The 15862-nt window shown below is 42.6% G+C and overlaps 1 protein-coding gene across 6 annotated transcripts in view; it reads right to left on the bottom strand.

The window, feature by feature from the left end:
* The window catches only part of MYCBP2 (MYC binding protein 2), a 142043-nt gene that overhangs the window by 3799 nt on the left and 122382 nt on the right, over window positions 1-15862 (bottom strand). For 5 of the 6 annotated variants that reach the window (XM_087967399.1, XM_087967401.1, XM_087967402.1 and 2 more), the window contains 13 exons: window positions 15324-15389; window positions 14448-14687; window positions 13279-13377; window positions 10634-10714; window positions 9224-9490; window positions 8848-9131; window positions 8567-8663; window positions 8298-8417; window positions 7478-7579; window positions 6135-6263; window positions 3879-4011; window positions 2678-2781; window positions 1442-1633 (listed from right to left, as the gene is read on the bottom strand). In XM_087967399.1, the coding sequence (XP_087823525.1) occupies window positions 1442-1633; window positions 2678-2781; window positions 3879-4011; window positions 6135-6263; window positions 7478-7579; window positions 8298-8417; window positions 8567-8663; window positions 8848-9131; window positions 9224-9490; window positions 10634-10714; window positions 13279-13377; window positions 14448-14687; window positions 15324-15389 (1914 nt within the window). The remainder of the gene's footprint in view (window positions 1-1441; window positions 1634-2677; window positions 2782-3878; window positions 4012-6134; window positions 6264-7477; window positions 7580-8297; window positions 8418-8566; window positions 8664-8847; window positions 9132-9223; window positions 9491-10633; window positions 10715-13278; window positions 13378-14447; window positions 14688-15323; window positions 15390-15862) is intronic. The other variant, XM_087967400.1, reaches the window with a different exon arrangement.

Raw genomic sequence — 15862 nt, 5'->3', positions numbered from 1 at the left:
CTTAACAGCCGTTGATTTGTTGAAAAATCAAAGGGGCCTGATTTCCATGTTACATCAACCCTATTTTGCAATTCATGATAATCAGCTTTAGTGTCATATCTGACCCCAATTATTTGATCCCATGAAATAACCACCCATGTTGGACAATTTTAGCACAGTGAATTCAAGCTTGTGATAAGAAAAGTGATGGCTGATAGGTATGAATAGAATCGGTTGGAAAGAAAGGAAAATGATGTGCTTGTGTGCTCTGGTATACTCAGTAGTTTGCTGCAAATGCTATTGTTTAACCAAGGTGGATGTTAATCATTATTTTTGACTTTAATCTGGTAAAATCATATTTTGGCTAGAATCTGGTCTTTGAAGTATACATTGCAATCCCTGCAGTACCTTTCTAACTTTCCAGTGAAAGTAGTTTGCTTAATCCCACTTCAAGCTTTATTTTCACATTGCTTTTTATACCTAATTCAGGATTAAAATTATTGAAATGAAATATTGAAATATGATGGGGGAAAAAAATAAGACGACCAGATTAAGATAATCCTGGAGAAAAAGCAATGGACTCTATTAAACCAGGCTTGGAAGCTAATCAGCACAGTGGTGTGGGTATCCCCTCTGATTCAACAGAACTTGGCTTGAATTCCTGCACCAGGTCTGCAGTTGGCAGCGGCTTCACTGGTGCCCTTGGCACCCTAACCCTTAGCAAGGGTTTGTCTTATTTTCATGTTGTTTTTTTCCTAACTAGGGAACTTCCTAGTTCTGATGGCTGAGCACCAATTTGGCACATTTGACCCAAAGCGAGTGATATTAGTCTCTCAATTTCTTCTCCTGTCATCATTTTCCAACCCAAATAGCTCCGGAGGAGGTGGCAATTCTGCTTCCAGTTCCCTATAAGGAGTCCTGGGAAGGGACCTTCAAGCCCGTGGTACCTCCTGCCCTACCATGAAACCACTGGGTCCCCAAATGGTGATTCGAGCATGTGATCTGCTCAGCCACCAGGATAACTTTGGTTCTGAGAAATGAACGGGTCTCTTTAGATTCCCATTAGCCCGTTTTCAGAGCTACTGACTACTGGTCTGCTTTCTGCTGTTGGTAATCAGCGCTCACGTTCACCTGATGTTTGACAAAGTCAGTTCTTCTCAAAAAGGCAATGCTACAAAGTCACAGTATCTCCAGAGATCCTCAATTCTAATTTAAGATCCCTTGACACTTATTGTAAATGTTTTAAAGGCTTATTCTTTATGCTAAACAGAATATTCATTTTAAATATTGAACGTCAATTGTGCCAAAGTCCAGTTAAACCACAGTAAGACAGCCATTCCATAGTTCTGATACATAGGAGCATATGAGTATCATCAATACTACCAGAAGATATAAGAAAGCTGAACCTCTCTACCCAGACTTGCTGGGACGCAGGGGGTTGGGTGTTAAGAGAGCAGCCCACCTGAATTGCGGGAGCTGCTGAAAGTGCTTCCGTGAAGCAAATCATGCACATGTCGTCAGCGTCTTGCTTCAGGGCGGTGGTCGTGCTCTTGTCGCAGCCATGCAGGCAGGGCAAACATAGGTCCTCATTCCTGACTCCCCCGCATGGATGGCCACAAGGGTGGGTCTTGCTGCAGGCAAGTTTGGCATATTCCTAGGAACGGATCAGCACCGACTCCCATCAATGCAAACATCATGTCGATTCAATACCAGAATGCATGAACATCAGCTGGCGGTCAAAACGCCACGATCCCAAACCCCTAATCTCTACCCCACACTTGACACCGAACAGCATCAATTTGATTGGAGCAATACCAGAATCATCGGCCACGCTATCATAGAATGGCGCTCGGATTCAAACCCAGGCTATCAGCATTCCAGCTGACAAGCTCAGCGTCTTTAATGCCCCTGACATATCATTTATAGAATTACATACAAGACTCACTTAACAACTGCCTTACTTAGTAACAGAAATTCTGGTGTCAATTCTGATCGTAAGTCAAGGACTACCTGTACTAAAAAAAAAACTCATTCATAGCTAGTCCAGTTATATGACATGTGGTGCTATTTTATTCTGGCCCTATAGGCATGATGCTAAGAAATACGGAAAAGAAAAGAATTGAACTCCAAATATTAACTGAAGCCATCCGAACTGAAGCCATCCGAAGGAGAAGACATTAAAACATTAGGAAATGTAATTTACAGGCAATACAACCTCCACTTTCAGCAGACAATAGTCCACGGAATGAGAGTCTGGACAAAACCTTCGTCCATTGTACCCAAAGCTGTTTAAGCTGATGTCTGTTAAATGAATAGTTCACTATACATTTCTCTCACTTCCCAATATCTAAATTTTGGGCTTAATTGTGGTCATAAGTTGAGGACTACCTGTACTGCAAATCCGAATGTGCATAAAGAAACGTCTTTCTTCTTTGAATTGGCATTTGAATGGACGGGAGGATGAAGAGTAGCATGAGTGCTCAGGGGTCTTGCCTGCTTGGTTATCTTTGGTTAACATCTATAGGGGGACCCTCAGAGGACAGCTGTCCCACCTTGGCCCCGCTCTTCTCATTCCTTCACCCAGAACTGGCCCAGTTGAGCTATTCTCCTAGAGATGCCACTCAGGAGTGACATTCTCCAGTTCCAAGTAGCTTGCCTCGGACATTCTCAGATTTGCTCAGAGTTTGGGTGTACAGACCTGGCAATCAGTATCTGAACAGACGCTGCCAACAGCCGATAACTCTGTTCCATTTCGGCAGCCACAGAAACGACACACTTCACAGCTGCTTGTGGTGGGCTTGCCTAGATCCAAATCAGAAAAAAAAAGATACTTTCGTGTTATCAATAAGGCAAATATGAACCATTCTACCATGAGCAAAGGATCTACCCAACAGTCATGGCTTTGCAGTACCAAGACAAGACAGGCCCTGGAAAACTGAAGCATCTAGCAGAAAAAAATGGCAGCAGTTTTACAGGATTTTTTTTGGGGTACAGACACAGATCTACTTGCCAGGTCCTCTGGAACCAGAGGTGTCAGAGACAGATCCTGAAAAGGTCTGTGCGTCAAGAAGGACTCCCTGGAAAAATCCTGCATTGACATCCTGTACTTTTGTGATTTGTTTTAATTATACAGCTCATGCGGTGCTGGGCAACGTCATCCATCAGGCATCCTTTCTGCACTGATGTAGTATAATTATTATGTGAACTTGTATGCCATCCAATTCTCAATGACTGTGGGAAGCTCGCAAGAATTAAATAAAGAAGTTACAAACCAATCAATAAAACACAAGATAAAGATAAAAAAAAGATGACAGACATGATGAAGCCAGAGTGCTACTCTCCCGTGCTAAAGACCTGGGTGAAGAGCCAGGTCTCAAAGGTTCTGCTAAAAAGCAGCAGAGTAGGACCAGGAGACCTTCTTCTAGAGGGCAGGTTTGCTACCGAGAATGAACACTTTCAGGGTCCCAAGAGAGGACATGGTTTAACCGAGTGTGTGTCGACCTCACATGATCCAATCAACCAGGCAGGTGTGAGGAGAGATAAGTTGGGGAGAAAGAGAAGCTGCAAACTAGATTCCAATCTTAGTCAAGATCATGACATAGGTGCAAAGACCCGTTTTGATCAGGGTGCCTGAACCAAAAGAGAGGGTTTTTTCCCCCATCTATGCTAGCCAGGAACCAAATTCAAAAAATATTTTCCTCAAAAAATATTTTCCTCTATCTCCAGAACTAAGAGATGTAAATCATCAGATATCTCATGCTGAAAATACTTGTATGTAAATACACATGAATGAATGAGTGAGTGAGTATTGTATGACACACACTCAGAATGCTGAATGTATTTTACATTGTTGTCATTGAAACGATAAAAATAAAATTTTAATTAAAAATAAATCTTACCTGTATGTTCTCTGAATTCTACCATAGCCTTCATGGTTTTAGAATCGGCTAGTGCCATCAACCAGAAGAGTTTAGTCCTACCACAGCCTTCATGAAGATCTACCTTGATAGCTTCTTCTTCTTCTTTGAACACCTGTTGGGTTTGCCAAACACATATTAAGATTTGTAACTAGGGAGCCTAGATCAGGGGTCTCCAACCTTGCCAACTTTAAGACTTGTGGACTTCAACTCCCAGAGTTCCAAAGCTGGCTGAGGAACTCTGGGAGTTGAAGTCCACAAGTTTTAAGTTGCCAAGGTTGGAGATTCCTGGACTAGATGATTAAAATTCACATTTAATATCCATCCATCCATCCATCCATCTTTTGAACCACCCATCTCCGTCACTAATGGACTTCTCTGGGAATTTGAAATATGGATTTTGTACGTTTAAATTATTTCTCTCTCTTATTTGACTTTTTGTAAGCTGCCCCACTGAATTATGACTGGGTGGCAAAAACAAAGGAGAATATGACCATAATCAGCAAAATAACAGAACAATACTGCATATTCAGAAGAAGCCCTGCTGTCAATCACTTCAAGCCATCTTGGAATCGTTTGGTTTTAATTGCCTCACAAAATATGGGGCCAAGCATGTATTTGGGCAAAGTGTGTATAACACATGAAGTCTATGACAGAGAAGGTCTCGTGCCTGGGTGACCAAGAGGTGGTATTCAGCAGGTTCTGACCAGTTCTGGAGAACCGGTAGCGGAAATTTTGAGTAGTTAGGAGAACTGGCAAATGCCACCTCTGACTGGGGATTTTATATTATCCTTCCCCTGCTACGCCTACCAAGCCACACCTACCGAACCAGTAGTAAAAAAAAAATTGAATCCCATCATTGGGGTGACCCCATGTACCTCTTGGGCCGTGATGATTCCCAGCAAGCCCCTTTTGGATGGTTGGAACTGACAGCCAGGCACTGCCTGATGCAACCTGACTTTGGGGGGGCTTTTAAATGAGATACAATTATGTAGATTAGGAGCAATTAGACGGGGAGACGCTACAGCAACCTATTCTGCACTGGTGGCCTTAACCTGCCAGCAGCAGCCTAGCCACCCCATTCTGCATCACTTGCAATTCCTGAATTGTCTTCAAAGGCAACTTCACAAAGTAATCTAAGCAAGTAATGATCAGGGCAAGAATCACTATCCCGAGAGTATCGTAGTCAAAGGTAGGACTGCAACTGGTGCCCAGAATTGGTTATGACATGGTGGCGATGTAAATGTTTACAATAAAATTTATTGATTTTTATTTTAGAAGGCACTGAACATATCCAACACACTTTCCTTCTCATTTTCCCCACAACAACAACCCTGTAAGGTGAGTTGGGCTGAAGGAGAGTGATGCAATGAAATAAAATAACACAATAAAATAAAAATGAAATAAAAATAAATAAAATATAAAATCTATATATATAAAAGCAAAATACCACTCATGCATCATCATAAAATGTCTAGAACCGTAAAGCCTACAAACTAGAAATTTGGCAGGTATGTTCCTCTTGGCTTCTAGGTGCCCGCTAAGAAAGGATTTTTCAAAATGACCATCAGAGCATTAGTATTTCATGTATTATTTATTATTAACACGCTCTGATGCTAAGGAGTTCTACTCCCTCTCCCCACCTGAAAGAAATCTGTTCCAAATGCAAAACACAAGGAGAGGAGAGGAGTTTCAGTTTTAGTTTCACAGCACCAAGTTTACTACAGAACACTTGTCTCCTCCTTGCTTACACAGCAAATAGTCAGTTTCCAAACAGCCCTCAACTCTTTCACACACTGACAGGACACTGGAAGGCAGTTTTACAATTCCTCCCCTTATTTTCCTCCCTAAAAACTAAGCCTGATCACATAGTTTCGTAGCGAAGCACGGGTATACAGCTTGTAAAGTAATAAATGAAAAGAAAAGAAAAGAAATCAAATTAAATCAAATCAAAATGTTAATTATGCAATGCTATTTCATAGGGTTTAATCTCACCCTCTCTTCTTCATCTAAGCCCTGACCCTGGTTCAGGCATTCCCTGTTTATCTGGAATTACAACATATAATCCCTGATTGACAAAAGCAAATCCCTTCTATTGACCTACCCTAACCTTTTCTCATGTGACTAGATGATTAAATATGAACTTGGATGCCATCTTTAAAAAAAAAAAAGAGGGGGGGGGAGTTTTAAATATGATTCTTTCCCCCAGAGAGCTGGGAAGCATGAGTCATACATCACCTGTCTCTGGTGTGACTTTGTTCGTCGATGGAGATGGAGGAATCGATCGCAGTCTGTGCACAGATTCCCACAGATGTTGCATAAGATAATGGCCGCCGTTTCTCCATCATCATGGTTATCGCACATCGGCTGAAAGATTTTTTAAAAAAAGGTCAATCCGAGGTTAGTAAAGTCTTCTTAGAGTTGAGTTTGTCTCCTGTTGACCTTTCCTCCAAGCACAATAAATGGTTTGTTGCTACATCCTCCTAGGAATTTTTTCTCCTTAATTCCTTGAGAAACAGGCACCTCAAGAAGCACTTTTCATGTCAGAATTGGGGAAAAGGTAGAGAATTTTGGAAACTGTGGTAGGAATGTTGGTGATGGCAAACACGTGACAAATAATTAAATAAGAATGAAAGCTTTTGAGCATTTTAAATGTCTCCTTCCCAGGCTTTATCAGCTGATGACAGAAACTAGAAACAAACTTATTTCCTATCTGTGGATTGTTTATAACTGGCATTCCTCCCTTTTCTTTCTTAACCTCAAGTGAGGTACTAATACCACTCGATAAAACCTTAGTAAGACCACATCTGGAATACTGCATCCAGTTTTGGTCGCCACACTATAGAAAAGATGTTTAGACTCTAGAAAAAGTACAGAGAAGAGCAACCAGGGTGATTAGGGGACTGGAGACTAAAACATATAAAAGAATGGTTACAGGAACTGGGCAAGGCTAGTCTAGTGAAGAGAAGGACCAGGGGAGACATGATAGCAGTCTTCCAATATTTGAGGGGCTGCCACAGAGAGGAAGGGGTCAAGCTATTTTCTAAGGCGCCTGTAGGCCAGACAAGGAATAATGGATGGAAACTGAACAAGGAGAGATTCAACCTGGAAATAAGGAGAAACTTTCTGACAGTGAGAACAATCAACCAATGGAACAGCTTGCCCTCGGAAGTTGTGGGAGCGCCATCAGTTGAGACTTTCAAGAAGAGATTGGACTGCCATTTTTCAGAAATGGTGTAGGGTCTCCTGCTTGGGCGGGGGGATGGACTAGATGATCTATAAGGTCCCTTCCAACTCTGCTTATGTTATCTGTTAACCTTGGTGCTGCCCCCTGGTGTCCCATCTAAGTGCTAACCAGGCCCAACTTTAACTCAAGTTTGGGAAGATCAGCCTCACTTAATGGGCTCAAGCTAATAACTACTTTTGCTTTTCAAAGCACAAGATGCATTTATACTCTGAAATGTAACATGGAACAACATTCCTGAATACACATGCCAGTATCCAGTAACATCCATCTCAATGTATCTCAAAAGGTGTGGGGACTAACTCCGAAAGATACACTGCAAGCATCCGTTCCTTACCATCTGTTTCTGCTGTCCATCTTTGCCCATCCATCTTCCAGAAGAGAGGCGGTCAACGTGATCTTGGTCAAGGACACAGAGGGAGGCCAGGGCCAGCCACAGCTGCAGGAAAGAGGACAGGCTCATTCAGCAAAATCAGGGCTTTAGCAAGGCTCGGAGCAATTGCTTATTTGTCTATTTACTGGGGCTTGGGTGCTCTTCCAATTAGAGTAAATCCTGGTGGTTTACAGTCTTATTCATCATCATCGTTCATCATCTTTTAATGATCCCATAATCCATTGTGGGGTGGAGTCTGGGCAACTGAATGGAGCTGCCAGAGTGTTTACTGGCCAGATGCCCTTCCTGTCACCAATGCGGTGTTTTGTTCAGCAGATACATCCTCATTGTGCCCAGAGAGAGAAATATCTCCTCCACCTAGGATTGAACTCACAGCCTCCTGATTGTAAGGTGAGAACTCCATCTCTAGGCCACCGCACCACTCTTATTAATATTACTTTTATATTGTAAAATTAAGAATAGTGCTTAGACATACAAATGACTTCACAGTGCTTCACAGACCTCTATAAGCGGTTTATAGAATCAGCCTATTGCCCCCAACAATAATCTGGGTCCACATTTTACCGACCTCGGAAGGATGGGAGGCCGAGTCAGCCTTGAACCGGTGAGAATCGAACTGTTGACAGTCAGCAAAATTAGACTGCAGTACTGTATTCTAACCACTGCGCCACCAGGGCTCTTTATTTAATAAGAAGCATGATTAAATAAATAAAGAAACTTGACAAGATACTGCCAGAGATAACAGGTACGCCAACTTTCTTACACGAGTTGTGGCGATGCAGCGCACGGGGGATCTGAATTCTTCTTCCATTTTGGTCAAAGCAATGATTGTTTCAGCAATGGCGTTTTTCGTCACACGGGACCAAGCTTCAGACAAGTGACCCTGCACAAGGAAGCAGTTTAGATCAGGAGTAGGAATGTAACGTTTCATGCAGAGAGAGGGGGGAAAAAACCAACAACCTCTAAAGTCCAGTTGAGCAAAGCTGCTTTGAGTGGAAGAGGTATATATATAGGAAGATAATGAAAGCTTACAGCTGCCATGTCTTTTATGAGCTTAATAATGATTTCTGAAATCTGCGTTGGGGTTGAGCCCTTCATCCACCAATGGCTTTCACCTCGCCTGAGGTAACTAAAGAGAAAAAAAGGAAAACAAAAAAAATTGAAAGAATTGACAGCACTTTTGAAGCAACTTTCAGGAACACAGCTGTGAACATCATCTCAAAGTGGAGTCAGCACGAATTTTACCCCCCCCAAAATGTCCCGTGGATTATGGGAAACTAAGTCAAGACAACAGATGCGTAACTGCTACCAACCTGGAATTGAAAATCATTGGCAAAGTGACGGTAGTAACGCCTTTGCCGGCTGCTGTGCCAGCCGTGCCCGTTATGGTGGTGCCTTTGGCCTTGAGCTGAACGGTGAGGGCTTTGGCAATACAGCCCAGGAACATGTCCAGAATACCCAGCTTGTTCCAGTCCCCCTTCTCCGTAGAGTGAATGATATCGCTGATATCAGCTGGGGGCAGGGCTTTGACCCCGATGACGCTGGCCAAGCGGCTGGGAGTGACCTCGGGCAGGACCCGCCTCAGTAAGGAGGTGACCTGAAAGGAGCAACCAAAGAGGTTAGCTGACCCTGGTTGGGGGAGCCAATCATCTTGCGACCGGGAAAAAGGAGCCGTCGTTCAATACCGACCTGCCTCTGTACTCTGGGAGAAGCCGTGTGCAGCAGGGAGAAGAGATCCTGCAGCAAGGTTAGCTGCTGAGCCAAGTACTGGCGCCCGACGTTGGAGCCGCTCAGGGCCAGCACCATGGACAGCAGCTCAAAGCAGTAGGCGTCCGAAGAGGCGTCCTCATCGTTGGGCTGGGAGTTGGCGTTCTCCTTGCTAGAAATGGCGTGCTCCCATTCTTCTCGGACCCTCGTGGCTTCCATGCGGATGGCTTGCACGATGTGAGCACAGACCTGATCACAAAGAGAGGCGCCGGAGGAAATTAAACTCTAGCTTGTTCCTGTCATTTTAATCACCTAGACCAGGGGCCTACAATCTTTTGGGTACCAGGGACCGGTTCCACGGAGAAAAGTTTTTCCACGGACCGGAGGGGCCATGTTTCACGTGCTGCCTACATTCCGTGGAAAGGATTTTGCTTATTTGTGTGGCTCGGTTTCTGGCATGTCTACGGACTGGGGGTTGGGGACCTCCATTAAGTTCAAGGAAGTACAAAGCTGAATTGAGACTTAAGATGAACGCCTGTAACTACAAGCGGTAAACCTGAAACCCTTAGGACAAATATAAATAGGACTAGCTCTTCCTGCAAAGTGAATAATACATCTTGCCCAAATCATCCCCACAAAATGGATGGATTGCATGTCACTATGCAGGGAGTTGCTGCCAAGGTAAAGCCATTCAAATGTTGCCCTGAACGTGTTTTTTCAAAACTGGACTTTCTTGGTTTTTTTCCTTGAAAACATTTCGCTTCTCATCTGAGAAGTTTCTTCGCTTCTGCCTGGATGGTGGGAAATGGAAGGATTTATATTCTTTGTGGTCATCTGGTCGTTGGAAAAAATAAACAAACAAGAAAGTCCTGTTGTGTTTTGGAAAAGCACCTTTGGGACAACCAGAACCTGGATGATTGAAATGTTCTGTACATGTTTGGGAAGGTAGACTATGTTCCTGATTATTATCTGGATTCTAACCTTCCCAATTCCTATCCCGGGTTCTTCTCAACTCACAAATGCATACATGTACGTTGTGCCTTCTGTTATGTGACTATTTTGTGCGTACCAGTCTATTTCATTCTGTGCATGTGACCACTTGCATGTTTACAGATGTTCACTGATGTTTACAGATGTTCATGACTGGACAGATGGGTCGATTTTAATCTCTACATTGGAAATCAAGTGTTTTATCTTCCCTTGCCTGTAGAGTAGTAAGTCCATTATTTTATAGGTTTGGGGACACTGACAAGTTCCTAACTGACAGAGTCCTCCTCCTTTCCCCAGTGACATGATCTCTTAGCATAGGGAATCTTTTGTCCTTAATCTGCAGATGCACAACGTAATGGAAAAAAAAAAAAAACAGCTTACAAAACGTTCTAGTGAACATACCTGCTTTTGCAAATTCGTGAGTTTACTCCTGCTAAATATGATTCCAACCATGTGTTCTTTCAAGTCTGCATCTGAAGTTGCCTTGAAAAGGAACACGGTATTGTTTAGTATGATCATATGTTTCAGGTTCTGATTAAAAATTTAAGACAGTTTTGTTTTGGTTTCCAATGCAAGTTTCGGTATTGAGTGATGTAAAGCAATCTAGCCAATGTAAATCAACTGGAAAATTAGGATATAAATTTATTTTCAACGAGACAGTAAGCCTTAAATCTCCCAAGGCCTTTTCAAACATGTGATTTGCAGGCCATACTATGTCTTCCAGCTGTAGCATGATGAATTCCTTATCCTTAGGCAGTGGACACCTGATTCAGTCCCACCTGCAGGTGAGCTTTTTCCAAATTAAGAGAACGTTTACATAGGGGCAACAACCCTATGGACTCAGTAGAGAAACCGGAATATGGAAAGAACAATTTCTATCATGATTACCACTGGAATCTCCTGACTTAATCTTCCTAAACAAGAAGAGAGGTTGGTTGTAGGAGTCTCTGCTGATGGCCCTTTTATGATAGGTTGGAAACAAACACACCTTAAGCCAGGGGTCTTCAAACTTGACAGCTTTTAAGACTTGTGGACTTCAACTCCCAGAATCCTTCCTCCAGTCATGTTAGCTCAGGAATTCTGGAAGTTGAAGTCCACTTGGCAAGTTTGAAGACCCTTACCTTAAGCAGTGGTAGCCCAAATTCCCTAGCAAGCACCATGTCAACTACTTTTAGAATAAGAACTATACAGAAGGTTTAATCTCTGGGCTTTTTCTTTTCTTCCAGACTATGAGAGCTTGGGTGTTCATATTTTGATAGGAAATTCCAGAGGGGGAAAAAAGATTTTTGGCAAATGGAAATAGAAAAATTAATCCTGTTATTCTAAGCAACAATATGGTCGCTTGACATATGACCACAGTTGGGCCCAAAATTTCTGTTGCTAAAGCGACACAGCAGTTAAATCAGCTTTGTCCCCATTTTATGACCGTTCCTGCCACAGTTAAGTGAATCACTGCAGCTGTTTAGTCACACAGTTGTTCAATGAATCTGATTTCTCCATTGACTTTGCTTGTCAGAAGGTCTCAAAAAGGGATCACATGACCCCAGGACACTGCAATGGTCATAAATATGAGTCAGTTGCCTAGCATCAGACTCAGATGAGGAGGAAGTTGAAGAGGGCCTGGGTCATCTTTGGACCCTTTGGAAGGTTCTGATAAGGAAACAGCCTCAGAGGCAGAGCCCATCCCAGATGCACTTATGCATAGAGGAGAAAGGAGAGGAGAACAAAGGAAAGCAATAAGCTGTCGCTCAGGGAAAAGTAGATGTGGACACTAGCCAGACCCTCCCTGGCTGGAAAATAAATAGCAGGCAGGTTGTCACAGACAACCGTTCATTTCTAGTATAAGCAAGCAATTCGGATTTCTTGGATTAACTCAGGTTTGTTGGGACTAATTACATTTGATTTTTTTTTGTTTATCCATGTGAATAAAAGACTATGACTGCCCTGTTATAAAAAGGGGGTTGTTTTACTCGCGAGTAAATGTCTTCTCACTACTTGCGAAGGCTGGGTCAGAACAGTAACTTAAAATGGTCACTAGACAAACTATTGTAATTCGAGGTCTACCTATACACCCATATCCATAGCTTTCTGCAGAGTTGATTTGGGAGGAATTCCTATAGCTGAAGCAGCACTGAATACAGAAAGCGTTAAAAGCCTTTGGGTCATGTGAAGATGCTACCTTAGGCAGTCCCAGCCTGGAGACTTATCAGGCTCATCATGGAACAATATCCTGCTGTGACCTCTAAACCTGTCTCTCAAGTACCAAGCATTGTGGCTAAGCTTCCTTCCGAGCAGGGTGCTGTTTCAGGGTTTCCAATCCGTAAGAGGAACGCTATCAGTCAAGCCATCCTGTCAACCCTGAAGCCATTTTGAAGCATCTTCAGGACTGCCACAGTTACACCGGCTGGAACTGTGGGAATGGGAGGGGAGGGGATATAGATAGCTGGGGACCAGTGAAATCTGGGGGCTGGACAGGGGACAGACTGTATCTGTCCTCAGTGTGGAAGGGATTGCCATTCTCGAATTGGCCTTTTTAGCCACACTAGATGCTGTTTTAGGACCTCTTTTCAGAGCATGATACTATCATCTCTTGAGACGGAAGGATGCCAATGGAAAATTCTTTCTCCTGAGAACCAAGGACGTTCTCGCCAGGAGCTGGGGAGGTGCGGACTGGAAACAACTGGGGTTGGGGCGGTGAGGGATTGGACCATGTGATGGACAGATGGACTGGGGGAAAAGAAGTTTGACTTTTAATTTGGGTGGGAAAAACCCCGGGACTTTCAAAGTCAGGTTTTTACCAGATGTGCCAATATGATGGGCCTAATAAATCTATACTTTGAGGAACACCTAGGCCTCAGAGGTTGGATTGTGTTGGGTCTGTTACCCTGACTTGGTACCCTGACACATGACGAAAAGCCGTGTTTCTGAATGATCCAGACTGTCGGCTCAAGGGAATGCAGTCCCAGACAAGACAGTTCAAGACCTGAACCAACTTGCATTGGGAGATAAAAACAAAACCTGGGTAATTGCGGAGCACAAATAAATACATTGTGTACTTTTTCTTCTCCTTCGGGTGAAGAAAGCAAAGCCTTTTCTTCCTGTTCTGGGGTCGGCTCAGCGTCTCCAGATATGAGTTTGCCAAAGACCTGTTTCAGAGGACAAACAAAATACTGGAATAAGACGGACGTGCTATTTTTTCTTTCTTTCTGCAGCCATGTTAGCCATTTTAAAAATATTTGATTACTGCATTCATGAAGAAGAGAACCTGGCCTGAAAATAAGCTTTGAAACGAATCACATCATGGTGATGCTTGTTGTCAACAAGACAGGGCTGAGAATAACTATTCTGAAATAAATATGATTTCCAGATTCCTATTATTAGATGCTGCTTGCTGCGGACTTTGCATTGAAACTTACACATTCTACTCTCGTGCAGATGGTTTAAAGTTGAGAAGAGATATCACACATTATCAAGCCGAGATGAAGATGGGAAATGGTGAAGAGGGAATTGGGGAACAGACATCCGAAGTAGAAATCGTTTTAAAGATCTAAGTAAACCAGGAAGCAGCGGAATCAAGTGTAGGTATCCATTTTATCCAAGGAACTCAGAGGGGTCACGTGCATACTCAAAACGGATCTCCTCTAAACTAAATTCCACCACAAACCTATAATTTCTGGGGTGTTATTTTAACTGGTGTATTTTTCTACTTTTAATAGCTCAATATATTCCTTAAAGGTAAAGGTGAAGGTTCCCCCACACATGCATGCTAGTCGTTTCCGGCTCTAGGAGGCAGTGCTCATCTCTGTTTCTAAGCCGAAGAGCCAGCACTGTCCGAAGACATCTCCGTGGTCAGGTGGCCAGCATGACTCAACGCCGAAGGTGCACGGAGCGCTGTTACCTTCCCACCAAAGTGGTCCCTATTTTTCTACTTGCATTTTTTACATGCTTTTGAACTGCTAGGTTGGCAGAAGCTGAGACAAGTAACGGGAGCTCACTCTGTTACGCAGCTCTAGGGATTCAAACCACCGAACTGCCGACCTTCTGATCGACAAGCTCAGTGTCTTAGCCACCGCGTCCCCTATATTCTTTAGGAAGGGGCAAAAGAAATGTTAAAAACAAAGATAGGATTCCCACGTCATTTTCTACCCATGGAGTCACAATCTTGCTTATTTATGGGAGGCTTGAGTATTGCATGGTGCTCTTCACACTGCCTCACCTGTGATGTGATAAGCCTGAAAACTCGCAGTGTCTCAGCCTCACAGCTTCTTTGTTGAGCAACGCTTGCCGAGATCTGGCCGGCTATTTTGATGCTTTCGCCATCTTTCCAACCGAGTACTTTCACCTGCCGAACTCGGAGGGTATTTTCTGGCCCCTTTAACTCAATTTTGAGGATGTGATTGTCTCCACCAGGAAGTTCACTAGTTACCCAGCCAATATGTCTCGAGTCCAAGTCAACCTAAAACACAGGAATAGAAAAGCAAGTTGGTGTAGAACATAACTGCGTAACCTTCAAGCAGAATGGTTCAGAAATAAAAACTAAGGGTAAGGTTGCAAGATCTGACTTGAAAAAATATGTATGACCACTAGATGGCCACAAATACTTAAGAGTTTCTCTATCACTTTGCTGCCATCTAGTGGCTGGCCCAATTTCTGCAGCCCAGATTTGAAGTTAAGTCACATCCAAACACCAAGGCGACTGCTTAAAGGATGAGTTGAGGTTAACACATGTGAGAATTGCACTTGATTTGAAGCATTTGCTTGAGAATAAACCGTGGAAATATACACAGGAAAATCAGCACTAAATCAAAACAATATTTTTATTTCCTCCAACTACACAGAACTGGACATTTAAAACTAGAACAGTACATTACTTATGCAGCTAACTTTTTAGTACAAGGACAGATGGAACACAAATTACTAAATACAAGGGGAGAGATCTTGTATCTTTCCTTTCTTGCAATGTCAGAATAAAGAATAATGAAAAGATGTCCAAGTTCTTAATCAAGAAAAGTTCATTAAACAGAATGTTAAATACATCAATTTTAAACATTAAGATGCTTTGTTATTAGTCATAATGGTATAGGTAAGCTACCTGTTTTATTCTGCAAAGATCTTCTACCGCTTTTCCAGTCAAAAAAGTCATTGAAGTAACTTTGTTCTAGATATGACAATATGAAACAAAAAAATAAAAGTCGAGCATGTTAATTTTCTAAATTTATTTTAATATCAACAGTTTAAGATAAAAGGGAGGCAGAGAGAATAGACCTAGTTTGGTGTAGCAATTCAGAGTCCAGGCTAGAAACTGGCAAGGCTGTGAGTTCTAGTCCCATCTTAGTTAAGCATCCAATTGGGCCAGTCCATCTTTTGCAGCACGGGGAAGCATGCAATGGCAAATCACTTCTAAAATCTTACCAAGAAAACTGTTCAGGCAATCACTGAGAGTCAACACTGATTCAAATGTGAAAAAAAAGACAATGAAAAAAGAAACCTCTAAAAGGATTTTTAAAAGTATTTTTTTTATCACACACTCCCTTTGCTCCATTATATTTTTGCCATCTGGCTTATGTATGGATTTATAACAAAATCTTGATCTGCCTTGCTTTTCTAGATCCATTGCTTTATAATTAACTC

Source organism: Notechis scutatus, chromosome 5 (assembly GCF_049901735.1).
Source record: "Notechis scutatus isolate UNSWTSFEM ecotype Mainland chromosome 5, rNotScu1.2, whole genome shotgun sequence".
NCBI lineage: Eukaryota > Metazoa > Chordata > Lepidosauria > Squamata > Elapidae > Notechis > Notechis scutatus.
Note: the sequence above shows the minus strand (reverse complement) of the source record. Positions and strands in the feature narration are given on the sequence as shown.